The sequence below is a fragment of the Aspergillus caelatus genome (genome assembly GCF_009193585.1).
Source record: "Aspergillus caelatus strain CBS 763.97 unplaced genomic scaffold BDV27scaffold_2, whole genome shotgun sequence".
NCBI lineage: Eukaryota > Fungi > Ascomycota > Eurotiomycetes > Eurotiales > Aspergillaceae > Aspergillus > Aspergillus caelatus.
In genome coordinates this window covers 94,662-116,552 of record NW_022475265.1, presented here as the reverse complement: position 1 = coordinate 116,552, position 21,891 = coordinate 94,662, and the positions used below count along the sequence as shown (strand labels likewise).

The window sequence follows — 21,891 nt, the reverse complement described above, 5'->3', positions numbered from 1 at the left end:
CGCCAGGTTAATAGTCTCTTCGTGGTTGTGGCCCTCATGGTGGGGGGCACTTGTCAACACACGTTTGTAGACCACACAGGGCTGAATTGATTCTTCACTTTGGTTGGGATATCTGATGCCCCGTCGAGTTAGACATGATTCCTCTCACCCGTTGCCGTGGGGTTTGTACCTTTGGTTGTCGTAAACACGGTCAACGACGAATTGACCACCCCGACCCAACGTGCCACTCGCCGCTATCGCAGCGCTGGAGTCGAGTAGACAGGGGTTGAGAATGGGGGTTTCTGTCCTCCATAGCAGATTTATAAATTGCAGGAAATCAAATGCATTAGACTGGTGATGGTTGGGTATCGACCACTCCAACCACTGCAGCTGCGGCTGGGTTGTTTCGTCAGGGAGATCGCTGAGTTCGATCGTCGGCATGGTGAATGTTGATTGCCACTAAAGTCCGAGAAAACGGACGGACATATTATCTCCTCCAAAGTATCCAAACTAAGTAAATAATAGGGTACACAAATTCGAAAGAGATAGTGCGGTCTCCCATCACAACTCGCACGGAGCCGTGGTTTGTGATGTGTTCTAGCGCGAAATTCAGCCTCCCCCGTCAGCCTTGTCCCGGCAATCGGGAAGGGGGGCAGTGCTTTGGATCCATCCAACCAAAAGTTTCAATTTTAGATTTATTTATTATGACCCTCGCTGAATCTTTAGATTGTTCACCCCCGCTTCCTCCAGAGACTTACTCAGGAACGAAAGTTTTATTGCTCATTATCTAGGCCCCTAAAGCTACCCATAAATGGAGGCTGCTGGTGCGTCTCCGAATACCTTGGTTATGGGTCATCCTTAGCACTAACAGGTTGACCTTTCCATTTGCTTTTCAGGTCTTGCTATTGGTGTCGTCGGTCTGGCCTTGGCGCTGTGCGATACCATCCGGCAAGGATACGAGGTGATCGTCGAGGCACGAGGAGCCGTCGAGGGAGTCCAGACAGCACAGATATGGTTCAGAATTGAACAGCAGAAGTTAGTCCTCTCCCCTGATGCATGTATTTTTATATATACATCCACGTATATAGGCATGTCATTTATCTTCTGGCACGATATAGATTCGACAACTGGACCGTGCAGGTCGGTTTAGCCAGCAATGATACGCAGGAGTTCGACGTCATTTGCCAGGGAAATTCGATGATCAAGAGCCTCATCGTGGATATCCTGGCCCAGATGTCCAATTTACTTACCAAGAGGGAGGACTTGGAAAAGAAATATGGACTCTGCATACACCCCGCTGGAGACAAGAAAGTCGAGGACCTTGAGCCGGACCATGACGTCTCGCTCCGTGAAGGGTCGGCGTTACAGGTAGCGAGCGCGTTGATCCAGAAACGAGCAGAGTCGCTGCCGGAATTCCAGAAGCGTATCAGCAAGATGGCAAAGGTGAAATGGGCTGTGCGCGACAAGAAGAGATTCAACGACTTTATCGGCAGTCTTTCAGACTTCAATGCGGCTCTCTGCGACATTCTCCCACCCTCTCGCAGGAGTGCATATCATCGCGCTCTCCAGCTAGAGCAACCCAGTGACAATGATCGGCTGCAGTTGATCTCCAACCATTCAGAGTGGGTGGATAAGGATTACGCGGCGGCTGCGAGGTTCAAGCAATTGCACCTGCTACAGCAGCGGTCAACGTCCCCCACACCCGGCAATGAGTTGCCTAAGCCTATAAAAATTCCATTCAATAACCTCGAATCACGGGGCCCAACCAAGCAAAACCGCACCTTGGCTCAAATCCAGCAAAAGGATGGGACGACCACACACGTCCTAGTTGAATTGAAAACCCTCACGGACCCGGACCCCCGGATCATCAGCACTCTCGAACGGCGCTTGATGGATCTCATCGCCCTTCTTCAGGTGGCCCCCAAACCGAGCAAATATCGCGTGCTCGATTGCCTAGGATTCTTCACAACTCCCGGGCAAGACCATCAATATGGCCTCATCTTCGCACTCCCGGAATTTACAGTCCCGGCTAGGATTCCTGCCCCGCCGCTTCCTCGGGTAGAGACACTATATTCGTTCCTCCGCACAGCAGCGGACAACAAAGTCCCAGTCTGTTTCTGCCTCGAAGCCCGTTTCCGTCTCGCTGCGCTCCTAGCAAGCTCTGTATCCAGCATCCACGCCGCCGGATGGCTCCACCACAACATAAACTCCTCGAACATCCTCTGTCTGCTACCCGATGGCGAGGCTGAGGACTCTATTGAGCGACCGTATCTGAGCGGGTTCGGGTACGCCCGCGTAGACGATCCCCGCGAGGTGTCGGAGGTCACGAACGAAAACGACATCGACCGTCTCTATCAGCATCCAGACTATCAAACGCCGCTGCACCCTAATCACAAGTATAGAAGGTCATACGACTTCTATAGCCTGGGAATTGTGCTGATTGAGATTGGGCTGTGGAAGAGGATCTCCTCGCTTCGGAGGCGGGGGTTAGATGAGAGGGGGTTCGCGCAAGATATCCAACGGCGATTGGTTCCGATGTTGGGTTATTATATGGGGGAACAGTATCGGGATGCGGTAGCAAGTTGTTTGGATAGGACGAGACTCAAGGTGGGTGATGATGAGGATAAGAGGCTTTCCGAGTCGTTTTCCCGCAATGTTGTGCGTGTACTAGAGGATTGCCATGCTTGATAGACATACATAGTTCCCTTTAGGAAAATTAACCTACATGCAGTGCTCGGTCCCCTTTTGCATTGGCACATCTATACGAGAAGCATAACGAACTTTGTCCCTAGCGTACTTATGAAGCGTTTTGTCGGAAATTAAAGACTTGGGCAGTCCTAAGTCCTAGTCACATCGCAACTTCACCAGCTTCTCTTCCATATCAAAGGGCAGAAGACGGTCGTTGCGGTGAATTGTGATCCTTCAAGACCCGAAGGGGCACTCTCGACGGTTACAGGGTCTAGTATCACATACTTTTGCCGCCTCCGTCTGGGCCCACATCCGGCTCATGTTTGTCCTCGGCTGTGAGCTCTTCATGGTATTCATCCTCCCGCTCGCCCTGCCGGCCGGTGTCGTTGTCGCGGTGATTTCGATCTTGCTGACCGACTACGCGTGGGCAATTTTACTGGGCTTTTCGCTGTTGCCGGTGCTCCTATGCGTGGTATGTAGTGATTGAAAGTATATCCCATTTTACGTCCCATTCTTTCCCATGATTGTTATCTTCAGCATTGTGATCCCGTTATTCTCGGTGTGGAAACAGGATAATATCAAATGGGGGAAAACGCGTAGTGGGTAGCATGAGTGGCTCTACAGTGGATTGTGGGGTGCTGATCAGTTGGAATTCTGTTGTATGATTCATTCAATATTTACTTTCTTATATTTAATGCATATAATCTATGATTTCATCACTATTCCATATTTGCGCCACCTGTGGTCCATGGGCCGTGACCCTAGTACGGTGATCGTCAGGCTTGATCGGAAAACCCTTTCTCCTGCAGATCCACCGCCCCACTGAACTATACAGATGCAGGGTGCGAAAAGATCGTACTGATCACCGTGGGTGTCTTGGAATACGGTTTCCTTCTACGAATTGTGCCAGTTGTGTACAGAATCTCATAGGACCTGAGACGGGCGGTGATACTTTTGCCACAGTGATTCTGACAGTGCAACTCCCAATCTTAAGGCACTCTACCTCAGTAACTACTTACATTGCCCCACCTGATTGGAAAATTACCTACGCAAGAATGAAACCCAGCGATCTCTATCCCCACAGAGGCTTCATGCTTGACACTGGCCGTAAATTCTTCCCTGTCCGTGCCATCCTGGATATGTTGACCGTGCTCCACGAACACAACTTCAACGTCTTCCATTGGCATATCTACGATGCCGAAAGCTTTCCCCTTCTCTGGCCGGCGGATCGGGGATTGACGGATGTGAGCATCCGGTACAGCCATACCCCCGACTACTACACCCCCGAAGACATCCAAACAGTCATTATGTATGCACAGAAGTTGGGCATTCTAGTTTATCCGGAGACCGACATGCCAGGCCACAGTGATATATGGTATGTTCCTGCAAAATCTAAATACGCCACCTCAACCCACCCCCTTCTAATTAACCGACATTGGGATTTCTCTCTCTCTCTCTCTCTCTCTCTCTCTTTCTCTCCTCTTCTATCTTCTCTCTGACATCCTGACTGAATGCGTGACGGGTACCAGGGGCTTTTGGAAAAAAGATCTCATCGTCGGCAAACCAGACCTCAAACACCCCCAAGCCCAACTGGATATTCGACCACAGACACAACCCCAAATCTATTCCCACATCACAAATTTAATATCCACAATCGACCAATATTTCCAGTCCCCCCCACTCCACCACTTCGGCGCCGACGAGGTGGCTTATATCTGGCACACCAACAACGACAACCAACTCTTCGAGTCATTCCTGCACTGGCTCCGGAACCTCTGCCCCAACAAGTCTCGGATCATGTGGGATGACGCACTGACTGATACAGGAAAAAGAATCGCCCTCAATAGGGATTGGATCATCCAGACCTGGCATAATGGGGTCACGCAAGGTGTGCTGGATAGAGGTCACCGGGTGATTGTTTCGGAATCGGACACGTTTTATATCGGCAATGCGGACGCGGATCAATTGTCGGCGTTTCGGTTTCCGGATCATAGCAATGTCCTGGGGTTTGAAGTGGTGTGGTTTACCTCGGAGGGGGATGATCCGTGGGATTTCCGGCGGAGTTGGGTTATGGAGCCTATTCGAGCTGCGTCGAAGATTCGAAGAAGGTATTGATGGATAGTTGGGGAGGGGTTCTCTGGCATTCAAGCTCCTTTATTTAGCTCTCTCTGGGTGATGCCCCCTAAAAGGGCCAATGATGCTTCATTGGGTTCCTATGACCACCCGGTTTTGGCGATTCAGGTGTAAAGTCTGAGTTATACACAGTTAAATTTCCGCATCTATATAAGTAATCAATAGCTGTTCTAGGGTTTGCGTTCTCACCGCAAATATTCTATTGTTAAAGGCCTGTAACACTATGGAGTAAACCTGAATGCCGACGAGTAGCTCTGGTCATAATGATATCCGCAGAGTCCTCCGGAAACAATGCCCTAGTCGAATGGAAAAAAAAAACGACAAAGAGCGATAACTGAGGGGCCATTAAACTGTAGCCTTTCAGATCATCTGTGAGAGCTGAACACCTTTAAACTCTCGGTTTAAGCTAAGGTTGTCGGGAGTTCATATGATTAAGCTCCTTGGAAAACTAGGGCTGCCAAAATAGTGAGCCTGACTACTCCATAGTATCCCGATTCATCTCTCATTGATACGCACCAGGTTATACCCCTTCCAAGTCCGGACCTTGGCAGAGCGCCTGCAACTTGCGTTCTTTATTTGTTGATTATATTTATTTGTTTTGATTTGCTCCGCTTGGATATTCCCAATCATTCAACATATCTAAACCTTTAGGTATGAGTTATTCCATCGAATCTGGTCTGACGTATACGCTGGTGTAATCGACCCCTAGCATTTTATGAACAAAGTTGAAAAAGTAAAATCCACTGTAATCACAAAGGCCAAACCAGTGCCTCAATATAAAGGAAAGATATTAATATCTCAATATTCGAGTGGTCCGCGGGGAGGGTCTGGGTTAGCCTGGAAAAAAAAAAAAAAAGTAGAAAAACAACCCCCGCTGGCCACTCTCACACGGCAATACAAAGATGTTCGAACTTTTATTTGTATTTGTTTTGTTATTTATTTTATTTTTTTTTAGTTGGGGGGGGGGTTACAGTAATGCTATATACATAAATAATATATATCCTAATATTAGGATATCAGAGCTATCGTAATAGTAGCTAAAAGCTTTACAAAGCTTTAAATCTATTGTTTCGAAACAAAAAGTATTGTGGTGGGTTAAGCAGGCGAACAGGCCGAAGGGCGGCGGGTGGGTCTGCTGACCTAAGAGACTGGGTGTCTTTGCGACTGTGATTTCTATTCTTAATACTAGTGGGCAACGAGAACCGCCTGGTCCATCGGTCTTTGCGGCTCATATTTCTATGTTAAGCGCCATTCCCCCTCACCTGCTACCCTCCCCACAACCAACAAACCATCTCTCCGTCACAAAGCCTAGACGTCCTGGACAGCCACGGTTGCGAAGACAGTGCTGCTAATGGTGGGTATTTGGCAATCGCTGTAACTGTGAAGCGCTGCACGATCCGATTCACACTCAAATACATACAGAATAAGTGGGGTCCTGGGTTCTGTCCCTCACATAATCAAGCCACCGGCGCTTAACTCGCACCAATCTAGTATGCTGTGTGGGATAAATGCAGTTGGTATTTAAACTTGCAGCTGCCCTCGCTCCCACAGGAGGCATTTCCTTCTTCATTACTCCTGCTGCGAACATTTCTCAAGGCACCCATTTCAAATCTTGCAGCAAAGGTTGAACATGGCGGATCCTTTGAGCGTCACTGCCTCGGCGGTGGGTATCATTACGGTTGCTATCCAATCCGCAAGGTCCCTCGTTGAAACTATAAAGCGCTTCAGAGATCGTGACAAGACTTTGCGTAGGCTTCAAGATGAGCTGAAGGACCTTACCAGTATCTTGGATGCTCTGGCCCAAGTGAACAAGTCCGAAACGTCCATGCTGGCCCTTCTGCAAGATCCAGTTACCCGATGCAGCCAGGTATGCTGTGAATTCGAAGCATCGATGAAAGCCTTCGGTGCCAAATCGAAGACTGGCATTCGCGATTGGGCCAAGCTGGAATTTATGCGAGGTGATATCAATGAATTCATAGACACTATCGCAGGATACAAGTCAACAATTTCAGTTGGCCTAGGCACCATTACCATGTTAGTTATGATTCCCACAGCCCAAATCGGACCCTTCTAACGTCTTTCCTATCAGGCAAACCACCAAAATCTCTCAGCAAGTTCTTGAAGAATACAATGAAATGGTCCAGGACACCGCATATAACCTTGAGGTCCAGTTACAGCGGATTGATGAGAAATTGGCGCGATTTACTATGGATACGGCTGAAGCCTCGGGAGTAGGCCCAGATCTGAACGACGAGAAAGAAGTAACCAAGCAATGCATTCGAATTTGCCAAGATGCAAAATCTTATATCGAAACATTGACAAACCGTGGATCGTCTATACTACAAGGAGCGTCTCGTAGTACTGCCGAAGATGACACGCAAAAGGTCTTCGAAGCGCAATTGCTGACGCGGCAAGCTCTGGATAAAAACCGGGATACTTTCACAGAGATCATTGGACAACTTGGCAAACGTCTAGAGATCCTTTTGCTCAGCAATGGTCCGAAAGATACTAACGACCGCCAGCGGTTACAAGAAGACATCAACATATCGATGCAGTGCCTAGAGGTGTGCAAGGTGGCTAGCGAAGTGTCCCGTCAGAAAATATATAAAGTTGGGGAAGTGGTTGCCGAAGATAACAGCGACCAAGTAGTGGTAACTACTTTAGCCGATCTATTTGATGTCAAGAAAGCGTCGTCTACTGGCAATTCGGCGCAGTTGGTTGGTTCAATGACAGAAGATGCTCTTTGCCATTTGACAGAAAAGCGCTATAGCAGTCGTTTTGGGGCTGTGGCTGGTGCTTCCCACAATACAGAAGTAACGACCACACCCAGCAGATCGCCATCAGCCTTTGAAAATCGAACGACCAAGCACTCCTTTGCGCCCCAAGCTTCCAATGACGAGCAGCCCTCTAGCCTGGGCACGAGGCGCAGTGCACCGTCTCCCAACGAGGTGAGGAAACGGGCAACAAGTGGCACAACGGACTAAGGTTATATAGTATAGGAGCGAGTCAAGTTTGAAGATCCTTTGGCTCGACCTATTTTTCTCCGATTAACTTAGAGCCAAGGTCCTGTATTGGATATGGTCCCAAAGGAGAACATATAATATGCGGGATATACTAGCAGGCAAGTGTTGTATAGCCATGATCTTGTCTGCAGATAGGGTTACGGAGTATATATACAAGGATGCATTGATATATAGAAACAGTAACTCAGTATATAAGTGAATGTTCTAATATACCTTGTGCTAACTATAATCTTATTCTAGTAGTAATAGTAGCCATTAGTGTATCCTCGTAAACTTAAGTTATTATCTTTTTTTACTTAAGTCATATGATAGAATAATTATAAGATAAAAAATGACAAAGTACAATACAATCAAAATGATAAAGATGAAGAACAACGACCAGCGAATGGTGGCTTCCCTCTCAACCATGCGGCTTCGGAACGGCCAAGTGGATGGGAAACACTGCCCACTACACCTTACGGGCATATTTGCTAAACCTCTCAGGATGGGAAAATATATAGAATCAGCAATAGATTCCAGCTCCTATGTGAAGCCAGAACTGCCGAGTAAGTATCGTTATATGTCTGCTGAAATGTCCAATGGTTGTATTGAACGACAGTGCAAATATATCACCAACTGTGCACGGAGTAGTTCAACCCAGGGTAGCTATGGGTAGGGGTAATTGTATATGAATAGCGGTATCGCTTGAATGTTACTCCGTGCCTGTGTACCCTACTGGTGACTTAAGTAGTGCTGAGTTAGTAGATAACTAATAGTAGGACTAAGGCAGATAGCGTCATCGTATCCCGATCAGGCAATACATCTCTCATTGGCCGAGCGTGATACAAGCTTACCTAAAATCGGTAATAAGTCTCTCATTGGCTGAATGACAACTCATGGGTGATGGATGGATACAACAAATATCAGGTATCCATCTGTCAGAAAAAGATATAAATAATCCTCCCTTTTTTTATGAAAATGAAGATCATAATCAACAGTGCAAGTTTATTTGTTTCCCGTATTTTCACAGACTATCTGCCCCTCCTCTTTCCGAACGACATAGGTATAATGACTACTACGACATATTCCGAGTTCAACCAGGAGACTGAAGCCCTCCAGGTCGCAGAGGCATTTGCTTCTGGAATCCGTGGCAAGACTATCATAGTTACTGGTGTCAATCGCGGTGGTATCGGATTCTCGACCGCACAAGCCTTCGTAAGTTGCCACACCAGTCTCATACACATCACCCATATTGATTTGCCAGGCCTCTCAATCGCCCTCCCTCCTCATTATTACCGGTCGCAACCCCGTCAAAATCCAAGAATCTATCAATGCCCTCAGAGCTGAGTTCCCTGATGTGAACTATCGTGGTCTCCGAGTGGACCTCTCCAATCAGCACTCGGTTCGGAACGCAGCTGCGGAGGTCCTGAACTGGGTTGACGTGCCCATGATAAACATTGTGGTCAACAGTGCAGGAATAATGGGCATTCAAAAACGCACATTAAGCCCGGATGATATCGAGCTGCACTTTGCAACAAATCACCTGGGACATTGGCTCTTCACCTGCTTGATCATGCCAAAGTTGATCAAGGCTGCTGAGAGCAACCCCATGGGCGCCGCACGCATCGTCAATGTAAGCTCTGCTTCGCCCCAGGTATCGGGGATGCGATGGAGCGACACGAACTTCGACAAGAAGAACAAAGATCTGCCGGTGGAAGAACAGCCTGATTACACCTGGTTCGCGATGTGTGGATGCCGAGATATCGAGGACGCCTCTTATGTTCATCTCGATGGCTACAACCGTAGCAAGGTTGCTAATGTGCTTTTTGGCATCGCTGCGAACAAGCGGCTATTCGAGAAGTACGGAATCCTGACCCTATCGGTACACCCAGGAGTCATAGATACTGAGCTGGGCCGGAACATGTCCTCGGAAGATCTGGGGGCGTTTGCGGAGTTGAGAAAGAGCGTTTTCAAACCGAGGACGTTGGGCGCAGGGGCCTCAACTACTTTGGTCGCTGCGTTGGACCCAAAGCTGGCTCAAGGTGTAGGAAAAAGCAGAAGCGGGTGCGAAAATTGGGGATCGTATTTGGATAATTGTCAGATTAGTGGTAAAGCACATCCTCTTGCAGTATCTAGCCAGGAGGCTGAGAAGCTCTGGGATGTATCTGAGAAGTTGGTTGGGCAGGCTTTCACGTGGTGAGAAGTCCCTTAGGCGTGACTTCAATCAGGTTGTAAAGATGCAGGCGGAAGTATGGGTACGGTAGAATTGGACGCTCAATGTCTAGTGGCTGTGTTGTACTTGATTCCATAGTTCATGCCCAGGTTGGTCGTGTAGAGCGTGTATCCATGGAAATTTCCCAAGCCAGCCGCGTAGCTCGCTCCAGCTGCTAATTCCTTGTTGTCGAGCCAGTAGACCTATTCTTGAAGCAACCAAACCGCGGTTTAGGTCTTTTGAACACCAGATGCCACCAAGAGTTATAAGCCAAAGACTCAGCCCATCATCGACCTCGCACAGGTCACCATCCAGGAAGTTCTGGAAGCGCAGAGACAATGCCTTAAAATCAATAATTTGCTTCTGGCCAACTTGGAAAAATGTAGCCATTGTAAACATGAGCAATCCAAGGTGGCACGCAGTTTGCGTGTCGATTTGACAGGCAGAATCCTGCATTGGAATAAACTGTAGAAGGCGATAGCAGATTGAGACAAAGGTTTCTTCGAATCCCAAAAAATCAAGTATAGGTCGGCGTGGGTCACAATTCAAGAGACAACAAAGGTACATAATGTCTGAACATATAGTATTAAGATATGGATGCAAATCATTCCAAGGTGTGACTGGAACGTGGTCGAGACGGTGTCCAAGCGTGGTAAGCTTATTCCACACTTCAGCCATGTGGTCTCGAAAGAACATTGTCGGCCTTCCATACTGTAAAGAAAGCATGATGTCCGTTCTTTATTCAAGAAGGTTAGCTAAGTCGATAAAAATCTCCTGATGTTCTCACTCACTTGCAGACTTTCAGGGCAAGGGTAAGGTTCCTATCGAGGTCACCAAGGCCCCCACGCAGCTCCACCATCTTTTGCAACCCTCTGGCGTGCACCTCAGCATCAGGGCTTTGATCCCTGATTTGCTCCTGCATGATGAGTGATATGATCAACCCTATGGTAGAGTCTGAGAGAGCATGGCAGGTTCCGAGCCTTCTCTGGATCTGGGTGAGTGCTTGGGACAGGTGATACAATGCTTTAGTGCTGCTAGTGCCATATCCCAGGTATATTTCATTGCATGCCTCCATTAAACTGATATTACAGTGGTAGGCTAGGATTAATGTCAGAGTGCGTGAAACCATCCGAGTGTCACCAATCTTACCTGCCTCATCCGTGAACACCAATCGCAGCCACAGAAGCTTAACTTCGCATAACGAAAAGCCAAGACTGACAGGATATAGTCGCTCAGTGGTCAGGTCGAAGACTTATAATGCCAATGTCAGCTCTAATGAGGCCATTTCGGAGAGTTTAGACCCTCACATTGGTTGATAATATGTAGGGAATATCGGTTGACTTCGAACATAGGAAACGAGCTTGTGAGGACTGTATCACCGAACTTCCTGTCGACTGGACCCGGATCCACGCCTCTATTACCGCTGCAGGGCCAGTGAGGAAGGCCTAAATCATTGATAGCTTTTGGCTGATGGGAATCTTTTGATAGCCCTTTTGAGGCTCGGTGAATCTTCTTCCCGGCATTTTTACCCTTCATGACATGACGGCGCATCAGCTTCTTGGACGTCCTGTCAGGCTGCAGTCCATCTATGAAGTAAAACATGTTCTCCATAATAGATCTGGGTCAAAGGTACCAGCCGCAGGTGGTCCACACTATAATAGTCTGAAAGCCGACGGAGATATTGAGAAGGGTAGATCTGATTAGCAGGACAGAGTCTGACACAACGCTTACGCCAAGAAATTGACCGGACTGGGGCTTATGCTAAGCTGGAAGGATACAGCTGCGACTGGTTCAGAAATTAGTGCGACGGTGTCAGACCGGCACCGGAAAAATACCTCGGACAGCCCCCGAGAAATCCTAACACTCAATAAGCTCTATAACGGTCTAGAGTGGAGACCAGGCTTAGGCTTCTGCACGGCCCATCCCAGCCCAGGCCCACGATAGGTTGGGCCTTGGGCCTAGGTCTAGGATCTACTATCGGCCTTACGCCCAGTATAATAGCCTATAATAGGTTATAGGCTCTTAATTAGGTCCTGAATAGTATAGATATTAGACTTTCCTATGAATATATAATTTATATTATACGGTAATACCTAACTATAAAGTTAAGTATTTTATACGTAGTATCACGCTTTAAATTATAATTTAAAAGTAATATAAGAGGAATATTATATTAAATTTAGAATAATAGTTCTATAAAAATCTAAATAATATTTATTTACAATATTAGAATATATTATTCTTCTAAAGCTTATATTATTATCTAGAAGTATAGATCTACATATTTATTACCAACTGGAAGTTGGATAGAAGTGGCAAGTCCAAATGGGTGGACTAAAGGTAGATCGCCAACTGTTAGCTCAGAGAGCCACACAGCTGTTGACAGACTCTGTGATATCCAGTCAGGGTCAGGACACCTACATCGCACCGAAGACCGAGAAAGAGAAAGTGATTTGTGAGATCTTTGAGGAAACACTGGCCACTTACATTCTGGCTAACTTAATACTACATAGTTATAGCAGTCCTTGACTTACAAGCTAAGGCAGGATGTCACAGATCCGATAATGACTCTGCATGATGACTGTATCGTATACCCTGCCCATTGTGCATATACAGCTCGGAGGCCGAACGGCGACGACGGATCACATATCCGTCGTCTTTTCAATAGCGTATAGTAGCTCCTTGTCAGTCTTATCCTGTTAGGAGAATAAGGGGCTTCTTCTGGATATAAAGTTAGCCTAGTGTTAATGAAAGAAGAAGGCAAGAATCAGTCTTCTGTCTGCCTGATATCTACTGCTTATCTTTCAGCCTACGTACCCTTACCTAGTTGACAGGTCTTCTACCCTGAATAGTAGATATTTCCTTGACACAGGATAATTGACAGAACTCCGGACTACGGAGTATTCACAAGCCAATCCTCTGATGATAGGAAAGGGCTAGAGGAAAATAATATGCAGTTTATACATCTTGACCCCCTCCATACCACACGCGGCCCCTCCGTATCACAAGTCCCTGATCCTCTCCAACAACCCATTCACCTTTTTTCGGATAGCTACCGTCAGCCCCTGGCCAATACTGGCTCGCCAAGGTTTCGTTGATATGATAAATTTTATCAACCAGCAATTTCACTTGGGAAGGATCGATCGCTTCTGCACCTTCTGCTTGATTAACAAGAAATCCGTCATGATTGATGAATCGTGCGATAGTAACGTGAGCTGACGGAACGATATACCGTGAAGCAACAGGGAGAGCAGTTTGCCGAACCAAGTCGAAAACGTCCCGGCGAAGGTGATGATAGGTGTACTGGTCACCATGGCCCTCAGAACCCTCGGCTGGGCCTTCGCCTGCAGCGGGAACGAAGCTAAGAGCAAATGCTGCAGAGTCAAAGCTCACCATTGGCTTCAAGAGTCGGGTTTGATTTTTGAGGGGATATCCTGTAATGTCCGCCTCGGTGACATTCTTCGATGATTTCAAGGTTTGGACAAGTTCTTCGATCTGGACTGCTGTCAGAGAATGGGCCACCTCTAGCACGGTCGTGTGGAGGTTTCCGGGCGGCATCAGCCAAATTGCTATTCGCGTTGAGTTAGTGGGTGCATTTTGACTCTGAGATTTGAAAACAGTGCGCGATCTGCTTACATGGAGCAACATCTTTCAATTCGCTTTGAACAAAGGCGATCATGTCTCGGATATGAGGAGGAGGCCTAGCCCAGATGACGAGGCAGTTGCGAGGATCAAGGTAACCTTCCTCTTTGGCAGGGCCATCAAGCCGGCGCAGGATCTCGTCTAAAGACCAGCCTGGGAAGTCCTCTGCCAGAATCTTTGCCCTCTGCTGTGCATTCCGGTTCGTGCGATGGGTTTCATAGCGCGATTGCAATTGAGCCTTTCGAGTCCGAATTAGTTTACAACTCGGTGCCAGTCACGCCATAGGTATTCTCGAGTGACTTCAAAATCAATGAGATATGTTACCGGATCATCGTTTGACTCTGCAATCAACACCTGAAAGGGATTGTCTTCTGAAATCGACAAAGTAGTCATTCTGGCCCCGGACACTCGACCGTATGTTTTCGGTATGGATTGAGGATTCTGGTTGCTTGTTATACTTCCGATGCCAAGCCTAATTAATCTCCCAGTACGGGCAAACTGACTCACGTTGTGGGTCTCGATTACCACGAATCTTCGTATAAAGGGTCAAAAATAGTCTACATAGCCACCCCCTAACTTAGCGGGTGTACTTACGAATATTGCACCAAATTGTACATGATAGGGCGGGTCGGTTGCAGCTTCCACTTTGACAGAACCCCCGCGGGGTATTATTTATAGAGCACTTCTCGGGTTTCGGTGGATGGCGTGTCCATGTTCTCGGCAGAACCGGGTGCGACTTAACTCCAGGGCTGAAAAGGCAAAACGCCTGTAGTGAAAATAGTGAAATTCTTAGACAGGGAAGGGAAAAACCCTTCTCCCTTCCATGGGGCTCCGTATATGGGCTTTTGCCTTCCTGGCTGTTAGAAGGCCTGGGTTGGCCCAATTTACTCCCGGCTCCACTTTGGAGTGCCATAACTTCGTTTCCCTACAATGAATGCGCTAATGTACAGATGTGGATTGGTAAGCAACTCCCATCCTTATAGAAACCATATGTACTCTATAGAGAGCAGATGGCCTTAGAAACAATGCTGACAGGGTAGTAAAGTAACTGAAGGACCGGTAAATACTTGGAAAATAGCGCCCGAATGTTTAACCAGCACTCAGGTGAGGCAGGTTTGCTGGTCCTGTCCACAAAACCAAATGTCATCGGGGTATTATTGTTGGCAGAATGCACCTTCGCCTTTCCGCTGCGCTCAACCTCTCGGTCTAAGTTTTAACATCTATCTTATACCCAAGAATAATCTCTCTTCAGTTGGCTGGCTGCCTCCTTCGGCTTTGCCACCCAGATCCCAACAGCACAGTAACACCGCCAAAAGGCGAGTTCTTCTGCTCCATCAGGAGCGATAAAACTTGCTCTGGCAACTTGGAAGCAAGTCGTTGGCAAGTCTCTCAGTCGTTCCATCACCGAATTGTGTCTTGGGCTGCTTGTGGTTTGGCATTTGCATGAAGACCGTCTGAGTTTTGACCGAGCTGAGCGAACACTTTCCTATCGGCAAGTTTAAAATGCACATTTTTATCTGTGCTACGTCTGGGGGCCACTTCATGGTTTTCTGGTCATGACGCCTTATGGTTTCTGCCCTAATCGGGCTGATGACTGGTTTATAGGAAGATGGCTGACCATACTGCTATAACTAACGTGACATATTTCCCAAACAGATGGTGCCCAAGCAGTACAGCCTCAATTGTCCCCAACATATTTTGGACTGCAATATCTGCTACATACAGCCAGATAGCTAAGTCACGGGTGACGATTCTATGTGGGCGCATGGTCTGCGAGGTATATGCAGGAAATCTTGAAACACTGAAGAGGTACATTATTTGCAGGTCAAACCATGTGTATTGTGTTGCACGTCTGAGTTCAACCACTTAAGTTCAAGCACAGAAGCGGTTTTCCCACGTTGCTTTCTCCATCCGTCTGCCTTGGGTGGGAGAGCCGAATATTATTAACAGCTACGCGCCGTCTTAGCGCCCACGTATTGCTCAACGTGCCAGAGACCATGGTTTTCCTGTTGTTCTTGAGCTTAACAAGATCTACCGGTCACAGTAAAGCTACTCGCATTTGTGAAATCTGTTACAGTCTTCCACAACTTCGAGTCTCCGAAGCCTAAAATGTAACCTACTATTACAACCGACTTAGTATATTTATTACGTCTATGTTGATATATAACTATCTCTAGACCATTCCCAAGTCTATATATATAGCTATATATACTCACACTGGAAGTTCAGAACTATGATCTCATGCTTAACTAAAGTATTCCTACCTTTCTCTCGAATATGGTGTTTATGTCAGCTCTTATTCTTCTAAGTTCATATCTCTTGTTATCTGCTTAACAGGGCTCAACTTGCCTGTCTGTTAATACGGCGGGGAGTATGAGTAATAAAGCTACTTGCTGTCCAAGTAGTCACAGTGTAGGCGAAGAATCAGTGGATGGAACTATCTACGAATATAAGTGTGGCCACTTTACCGATAATCCTATCTTGCAACAAGGACAGTGTTCTCCCAATACCCACTAACGTGCCAGAAAGTGTGCCCCACAAGCTACACCCAAAATACTTCCTGCTACAGAGCTACCTGGACAGCGGACTCCAACCAGCCAGATATGCTATCTGCCGCAAGACGGGCTTACTGAGAAAGCGGATTCCAGTGACAAGTGGCTGCTGCTGGTCCGGACCGACCGGACAGGTCCTGAGTGCCAACAGGACTGCGATCAGGATTTGGCTAAGAAGGACAAGCTGCTTACCAAAGCAACCAAACACCTTGAAGCACTTTCCAGATGCCCTGAGAATAATGGTGCAGATATCAACTGTTCAGGAGTTCACGATAAACTCCATTGTTTTCAGGGATTCCAATAAAGTCAAATATTACTCCCATTGAATCTCCCATATAAACCGTCTTTTGAAGAGTGTGAGGATGCTTGCAATATGAATCCCGAGTGCAAGGGCTCTAACTGGTGGTACAATAATAAATCTCGCCGATGTTCAGGTACCAGCGAAACCCGGAGACTTTCACGAGGGCACCCTTCCCGGAGCTACCGCCAAAGGCTAGCCACGACTGCTGTACACTATATACCCTTAAATCAGTACTTCAGCGCTAGAATCTCTATTATTACAAACATCAGCCTGATAATCAACCCGGCATCTATGGATATTTCGGACGCGTCTGTGTCTAGTAATATCCTTTTTAATTCTTCTTGAAATGGTCTTAGCGTATAGGCTAAGCCAATGATACTTAAAAAGTGCAATGAATGTAAACAGGCAGCTATGGTCACAAAAACCTAGAGTGGATGTCGGTGTAATAGATACTGTCAGGGCTCAGTATTGCACAAGACTAAAAGGTCACATGGTTCTGAATCAACGATTCAGAATGCCCTGGTCAAACCTATATAGCTACCGGCCGTTACACTAGGGAATATCTACTAGCTAGAGGACTCCCGTAGAGCAGTCCTATTGTGAGAAATTCCCCTGTGTAGCCACGATCATATTGTATTAATCTTTATAAAGCAAAAGGTTTATTATGATATTTGGGAATACCGTGGAAACGAAAGCAGATTGAACTTTTTAAGTAGGTTCAGTAGAGGCCAAACGTGGCCATAGTGGCTTGAAGAAGGAGAACTTTGAGCTTTCTATGGAAGTCTCGTATCTCTCTCAGCGTCTGCCGGTGGGGGAATCCTGGCCAGACTGAATTAATATATTCCTCTGAAAAGGGTCTATTAATAGGAGGAATGATTACCCTCTGTGACTACTTTATGCTTCTTTATGTTTTCGTAATGTAAACTAAATAAATAAATCAACACACAAATCGCATAAACACCAAAGCCCTTTCTGAAGCACACGCTCGTGCTTAATATTCTAGGTAGAATCTTCTATCTATGGTTGCATCGTGCCTTGGTGTAAATCGATGAGAATAGGAAGGCATTTGAAACTTTTCCGCAAGTCTGAGAATATTTGGCTTGAATGCTGCCAAATTTTGACTAATTAGGAGCCATGATTCGAAAAAGACCGAGAAACATAAATCCAGTTCTAATCGCCCATGTTTCTTTCTCGGTACTTGTTATACCGGTGGAAATTGTGCAGTTGGTCCAACGTTACAGTTCTACATCTAGGCGAACAATTAGTAATGGAGAAAAAGACGGGATGGCCTGTTAGATAGGGGAATTGCCAATAACAGAACTGCCAACGGCAGGAAATGTATAGGGATCACTGGCGGGATCGAGCCGCGGCAGCTTGGACGTCTTCTCTGTAGCCCTAGGTTGTCATGACGGACAGTGGTTCCGCAGGGTTTTCGAGCAGTTCGCGCCGGCTGGCCAAGAGAACCTGACATCGACCCTGAATCTAGACTAAATGAACGCATTCACTCATCCGTCAATTCGTATATGTTTGCAATTGGATAGTAGCTAGTCTTTGAGCAAAGTGGAACAGGTCCTGCCGAATAACAAAACTCAGGTAATGGGCTGAATGCTAAAAATGTAGTATCTTTGCAACCACCTAGTAGGCACAGCCCTTTCCCATAGTAGCAGATCACCAACTCTACTAGCCATAGGCGCCATTCTAGCGAAGCTGGCCAGCAGTTTTATGATCACTGCGGTTATAACATTTGCGTTACTACCCTCCACTCGGATTGGTACACAGGCCTAACGTTGTCTACTCGGGCGGGGAAAAATAGCTCTACCCACAGCTTTCTATGCAAAGAACTTCCATGCAACGCCGTTGTATCAGTTTGGAATGGTGGCCACTCATTCTAGAGTCAACATCATCGTCAACTTGTTCAGTGATCGTGCATCTCATTCTGTCAACTTTGGGCAAGTGTTTCATGCCTTGTGAATATATACAAGGACTAAGAATTCGGAAAGCTGATCGGCACGTTTTGAAACCCTCTTTGGTTAGTTGATCAGTATCGTGGCGCAGCAAATTCTGGCTGATTACGTCAAGGCTCACCAAAGCCCAAGAGGTTGTCAATCGTTTATAAATTCAGTGGCAGGCTGTTCGATGCCAAAGCAGAGCCAACTCGCCCTCAGACAACACAGGAAAAAAAAAAAAAGAAAAGAAAAGAAAAAAAAAAAACTTCCCAAACACCATAATGGATATCGGTAGTGCGGTGGTCAGCTTCAGATCGATACGGTCAAATTACTGCTCCACAGAGGTGCTAATGCCACTATTCACGGCAAGCCTTAGGGAAACCCTCTTCTTGCAGCCTGTGCTGGAGCGTCCATTAAATTAGGTGGGGAACCTGGCGTGCCGCTAATCACGGAAAAGGCTAGAGCTATATGTGACATGCTCCATGAAAACGGGGCACTATGGGAGGCCCATTGTGGTTCAGTACAACCTGATGATTTCAATGAGTGTATAACTGGGTACGAAACTGTATTTCATGCAGCACATATGCGGCTATGTCTACGTTTACGTTGCCAGTCGCCCTGCCCTTCAGAAAACTGCCTAACTGTTTTCAAATCTAACGCAGAACGTCCGAACACTTCACACTGAGAGTTCTTTTTTATGACTATTGCCCGGTTACATACGGTATTTCTACAGCCCGATAGACAGGTTATTGAATGATTGATTTCTAGATTGATAGCGTTTGGTGCGATTACATATCATCTCTGAGACTCTAGCAAAGGCTTGTATTGTTTTGTACATAATATTTCAGGCCAGCTTAGTGTATGTAATGCGCAGACTTCACTAGCCTAACCTAGCTTAAGAAATGAATTGAAATATCCCTTTGAGATGACGTCGCTGTTCAAATGCGAAGAAGGTCTACGTTAATGAAAACAGCAGAAACGGGTCGAGCTTGTCAGGGTTCTCAAATATACTGTGAAGAAAGCAGTGAAGCAATTTGCTTGTTCAAGAGAAACTCTAAGCTCTATGTAAGGTGACATGTTGTCTAGCAGGATGATGGTTGTGGGTTCTGCGAATAGTGGTTTATTTGTTGTGGAGAAATAGGATACTTGATTGTTGCCACGCTGCACAAGGGGTCCAAGACTTATCGGTACTGCCTAAAACGTACCATCTCTGCCTAACGGCCCATGGTCGATCTCTCAGTGAGAAACAAGGACTGACGTCAGATTGAAGGTCTATGTAGGTTTGGGAATATCTATTCAAAGCACAGAGAACGATACAATTGACGTGCACTAAGAGTTATGAGATCGTATTGTGCTCCGCGAAAGACCTTAGGTATCAAATAAGGAATAATTGCAAGAAATATCGACTGCTATTTTGTGTAAATGACAACAATTCATCTATATATCGTAACAGCTAGGTATTGAATGACAACATCATGAAATGCATATAAACCCAAAATACCCAGACGCCTGACACAGAATAATAATGTACAATGCTCTAAAAGATGCGCGTAATGCTCGGCTTCACCCACATGGGCTTCTCGCATCGATGCGACGCTCGCCAATTTTGCATTTTCTCCACATCCCAGCCAGCGGAGAGTCGCACCTCTTGCGTGGGCGGCTTAGTATGACCCAATCGCATTGTCCGCACAAAGATACAATGGCCGGAATGGTCGTAGGTGTACGATAGACATTCAGCATGCTCGTGGCATGCTCTCCGACAGGCTTCCATCGAGACGTGTGCTGGCGACTCGTCGGGCTCTCTGAAACCACCCCAGTCGCCGTTGTCCCAGTCTGCTTTGCTTTCGAAGGTCCCCATACGCGTGTACTCAAACAAATCCGCGTATAGTAAAGGTTTCTGGAAAATTGGAATTAGGTATAGAGAAGGGGAAAAAAACTTGATTTTGGACGAACCTTGCGATCGCGTCGGTTTTCCCATTCGATCAAGCCCTTCATATCCGACAGCATAGTTTTATGCATGCTAATTACCGGCTGGCACCAATACGCATTGTCAAATGGAATGCTATGCAGCGGATGTGGATTAAACATGGGCCATAGCCCCGACAACTTGACGCCTTTCTGATACAACGCCCAACCGAGCACAGAATCCCCACAGCAGTCGCCCTTCACTATATCCTCAAACTGTAAGCTCAAAGATGGCTGAACGTATTCACCCATTGAGCCGTGGTGTTTATGCACCATTTTCTTCATCGCGCCCGCTGAAAGAACAAATCCCGCGCCACCGTACGCAAAATACATCGGTTTGCCCTGAGCGATTTCCCGTCCGGGTGATGGGGACCCAAAATATAACGGCTCCGACGGATCGTACTGATCGAGAAGACGGAAGAGATTGTCCCACACATAGTAGGTATCGGATTCTAGGAAAATATACCATTGCGCGGTCGGGTTCACCTCATGCGCGCGTTCGACCATGGGCAAGAACTTGAAGCGATCCAGGTGCCAGCCCTCGTCGCTCCCCACCGCTTTCTCATTGCCCTGCCGCAAGGCTTCGTAGGGTTCGAGGTCCGTCACATTGAGGCGAAACGATTCGGGAAGCGTCGCAAGGATGTCGTGCACGCGATGACCATGTAGTTCGCTTTCGCGATCGGAGACGATGAGGAGGTTCGGAATACAACGGGTGACGGTCGAGATCTGAGCGTCAACGCGATCGGCGGGCTCGGACGCCCCGATCTTTAGCACAACTTGGATACGTGTCAATACATAGGTGGGGAAAGAGTCGCAAAGGTGGTCGTCATCAGCGCCGTGACTAGCAGTGAACTGATTCTTCAGAGGAGCGAAACGTGTGGTGGTTTCCCATTCCCAATAGTCCGGCTCGTTCCTGTCTTGGCTGGTGGCATGGTGGTAGAACGTCGTCGGGTCTAGGGAAGTATCAGGCACACTGATCTTGAGCACCGAGGCCACAATCACCACTAGCAGAATAAATACCAGGAGATGCGTGGTTTTGCGAGACATCATCTTCCGCGCCATTAGCTATGGTGGAGTGTCGAGGAATTATATATTAAAAACGATAAGACAAGGTTTAGAATCAAGACCAAAAATGATCGGCATAGCCTCCATCCATGCAATCTGAATTAATTCGAACAAAGAGCTTAACGTCAGTAAATATGCGACAACACACTTGGGGATTTGGGAAAGATTTCAGGATACAGAAGAATTATTCACAGCGACGAAGGGCAGAAAAGAAAGCAAGAAAAAACTGGGGAAAATATCGGGAACCAAAAAGAACAAGACAGAGGGCGGAGAAATTGAACAAAAAAGTGGATTCATTCGAGTTTAAAAAGTCGACACTCCTGACCCAGCTAACGGACGATAGTGGGCGAAGAATCCATTGCTTCATCCCACCCCTCCAAAGAGATTAAGGCAACAACAAGAGTCG

General features: G+C 46.9%; 7 protein-coding genes across 7 annotated transcripts; 4 read left to right on the top strand and 3 right to left on the bottom strand.

The window, feature by feature from the left end:
* Positions 1-722: 722 nt before the first annotated feature.
* BDV27DRAFT_119270 (prion-inhibition and propagation-domain-containing protein) lies at positions 723-2,688 on the top strand. Its single transcript, XM_032064825.1, has 3 exons — positions 723-803; positions 876-1,014; positions 1,098-2,688. The coding sequence occupies exons 1-3, from the start codon at positions 791-793 to the stop codon at positions 2,665-2,667; spliced, it is 1,722 nt and encodes a 573-aa protein (XP_031933691.1). The 5' UTR covers positions 723-790; the 3' UTR covers positions 2,668-2,688.
* A 1,034-nt stretch (positions 2,689-3,722) lies between these two features.
* On the top strand, positions 3,723-4,917 carry BDV27DRAFT_167500 (putative beta-hexosaminidase; the record flags this gene model as incomplete). The annotated part of the gene is made up of 2 exons (XM_032074505.1): positions 3,723-4,042; positions 4,197-4,917. 2 exons carry the CDS (start codon positions 3,723-3,725, stop codon positions 4,780-4,782), a joined length of 906 nt encoding a protein of 301 aa, XP_031933690.1. The 3' UTR covers positions 4,783-4,917.
* A 1,128-nt stretch (positions 4,918-6,045) lies between these two features.
* BDV27DRAFT_35470 (uncharacterized protein) lies at positions 6,046-8,019 on the top strand. The gene is made up of 2 exons (XM_032076414.1): positions 6,046-6,834; positions 6,890-8,019. The coding sequence occupies exons 1-2, from the start codon at positions 6,431-6,433 to the stop codon at positions 7,782-7,784; spliced, it is 1,299 nt and encodes a 432-aa protein (XP_031933689.1). The 5' UTR covers positions 6,046-6,430; the 3' UTR covers positions 7,785-8,019.
* An 851-nt stretch (positions 8,020-8,870) lies between these two features.
* Positions 8,871-10,042, top strand: BDV27DRAFT_167498 (NAD(P)-binding protein; the record flags this gene model as incomplete). The annotated part of the gene is made up of 2 exons (XM_032074504.1): positions 8,871-9,017; positions 9,067-10,042. 2 exons carry the CDS (start codon positions 8,871-8,873, stop codon positions 10,000-10,002), a joined length of 1,083 nt encoding a protein of 360 aa, XP_031933688.1. The 3' UTR covers positions 10,003-10,042.
* Positions 10,043-11,739, bottom strand: BDV27DRAFT_35461 (uncharacterized protein). Its single transcript, XM_032076413.1, has 4 exons — positions 11,322-11,739; positions 11,164-11,265; positions 10,806-11,112; positions 10,043-10,750 (listed from the first exon to the last, which is right to left on the bottom strand). The coding sequence occupies exons 1-4, from the start codon at positions 11,623-11,625 to the stop codon at positions 10,084-10,086; spliced, it is 1,380 nt and encodes a 459-aa protein (XP_031933687.1). The 5' UTR covers positions 11,626-11,739; the 3' UTR covers positions 10,043-10,083.
* An 819-nt stretch (positions 11,740-12,558) lies between these two features.
* On the bottom strand, positions 12,559-14,125 carry BDV27DRAFT_119264 (uncharacterized protein). Its single transcript, XM_032064824.1, has 3 exons — positions 13,981-14,125; positions 13,651-13,894; positions 12,559-13,583 (listed from the first exon to the last, which is right to left on the bottom strand). The coding sequence occupies exons 1-3, from the start codon at positions 14,047-14,049 to the stop codon at positions 12,973-12,975; spliced, it is 924 nt and encodes a 307-aa protein (XP_031933686.1). The 5' UTR covers positions 14,050-14,125; the 3' UTR covers positions 12,559-12,972.
* A 5,741-nt stretch (positions 14,126-19,866) lies between these two features.
* Positions 19,867-21,575, bottom strand: BDV27DRAFT_35425 (uncharacterized protein). Its single transcript, XM_032076412.1, has 2 exons — positions 20,409-21,575; positions 19,867-20,352 (listed from the first exon to the last, which is right to left on the bottom strand). The coding sequence occupies exons 1-2, from the start codon at positions 21,480-21,482 to the stop codon at positions 19,993-19,995; spliced, it is 1,434 nt and encodes a 477-aa protein (XP_031933685.1). The 5' UTR covers positions 21,483-21,575; the 3' UTR covers positions 19,867-19,992.
* Positions 21,576-21,891: the final 316 nt, after the last annotated feature.

What these genes read in the sequence shown, in the direction of transcription:
- BDV27DRAFT_119270 (XM_032064825.1), top strand. An exon ending in TTCAGAATTGAACAGCAGAA is followed by an intron (nt 1,015 to 1,097) that starts GTTAGTCCTCTC and finishes GGCACGATATAG; the next exon opens with ATTCGACAACTGGACCGTGC.
- BDV27DRAFT_35470 (XM_032076414.1), top strand. Translation starts at nt 6,431, where the DNA reads ATGGCGGATCCTTTGAGCGTCACTGCCTCGGCGGTGGGTATCATTACG. An exon ending in GGCCTAGGCACCATTACCAT is followed by an intron (nt 6,835 to 6,889) that starts GTTAGTTATGAT and finishes CTTTCCTATCAG; the next exon opens with GCAAACCACCAAAATCTCTC.
- BDV27DRAFT_35461 (XM_032076413.1), bottom strand. Translation starts at nt 11,625, where the DNA reads ATGGAGAACATGTTTTACTTCATAGATGGACTGCAGCCTGACAGGACG. An exon ending in CCTACATATTATCAACCAAT is followed by an intron (nt 11,266 to 11,321) that starts GTGAGGGTCTAA and finishes TGGCATTATAAG; the next exon opens with TCTTCGACCTGACCACTGAG. An exon ending in CTTGCCCTGAAAGTCTGCAA is followed by an intron (nt 10,751 to 10,805) that starts GTGAGTGAGAAC and finishes TCTTGAATAAAG; the next exon opens with AACGGACATCATGCTTTCTT.
- BDV27DRAFT_119264 (XM_032064824.1), bottom strand. Translation starts at nt 14,049, where the DNA reads ATGACTACTTTGTCGATTTCAGAAGACAATCCCTTTCAGGTGTTGATT. An exon ending in CAGAGTCAAACGATGATCCG is followed by an intron (nt 13,895 to 13,980) that starts GTAACATATCTC and finishes CGGACTCGAAAG; the next exon opens with GCTCAATTGCAATCGCGCTA. An exon ending in ATTGAAAGATGTTGCTCCAT is followed by an intron (nt 13,584 to 13,650) that starts GTAAGCAGATCG and finishes CAACGCGAATAG; the next exon opens with CAATTTGGCTGATGCCGCCC.
- BDV27DRAFT_35425 (XM_032076412.1), bottom strand. Translation starts at nt 21,482, where the DNA reads ATGGCGCGGAAGATGATGTCTCGCAAAACCACGCATCTCCTGGTATTT. An exon ending in AAAACCGACGCGATCGCAAG is followed by an intron (nt 20,353 to 20,408) that starts GTTCGTCCAAAA and finishes CCAATTTTCCAG; the next exon opens with AAACCTTTACTATACGCGGA.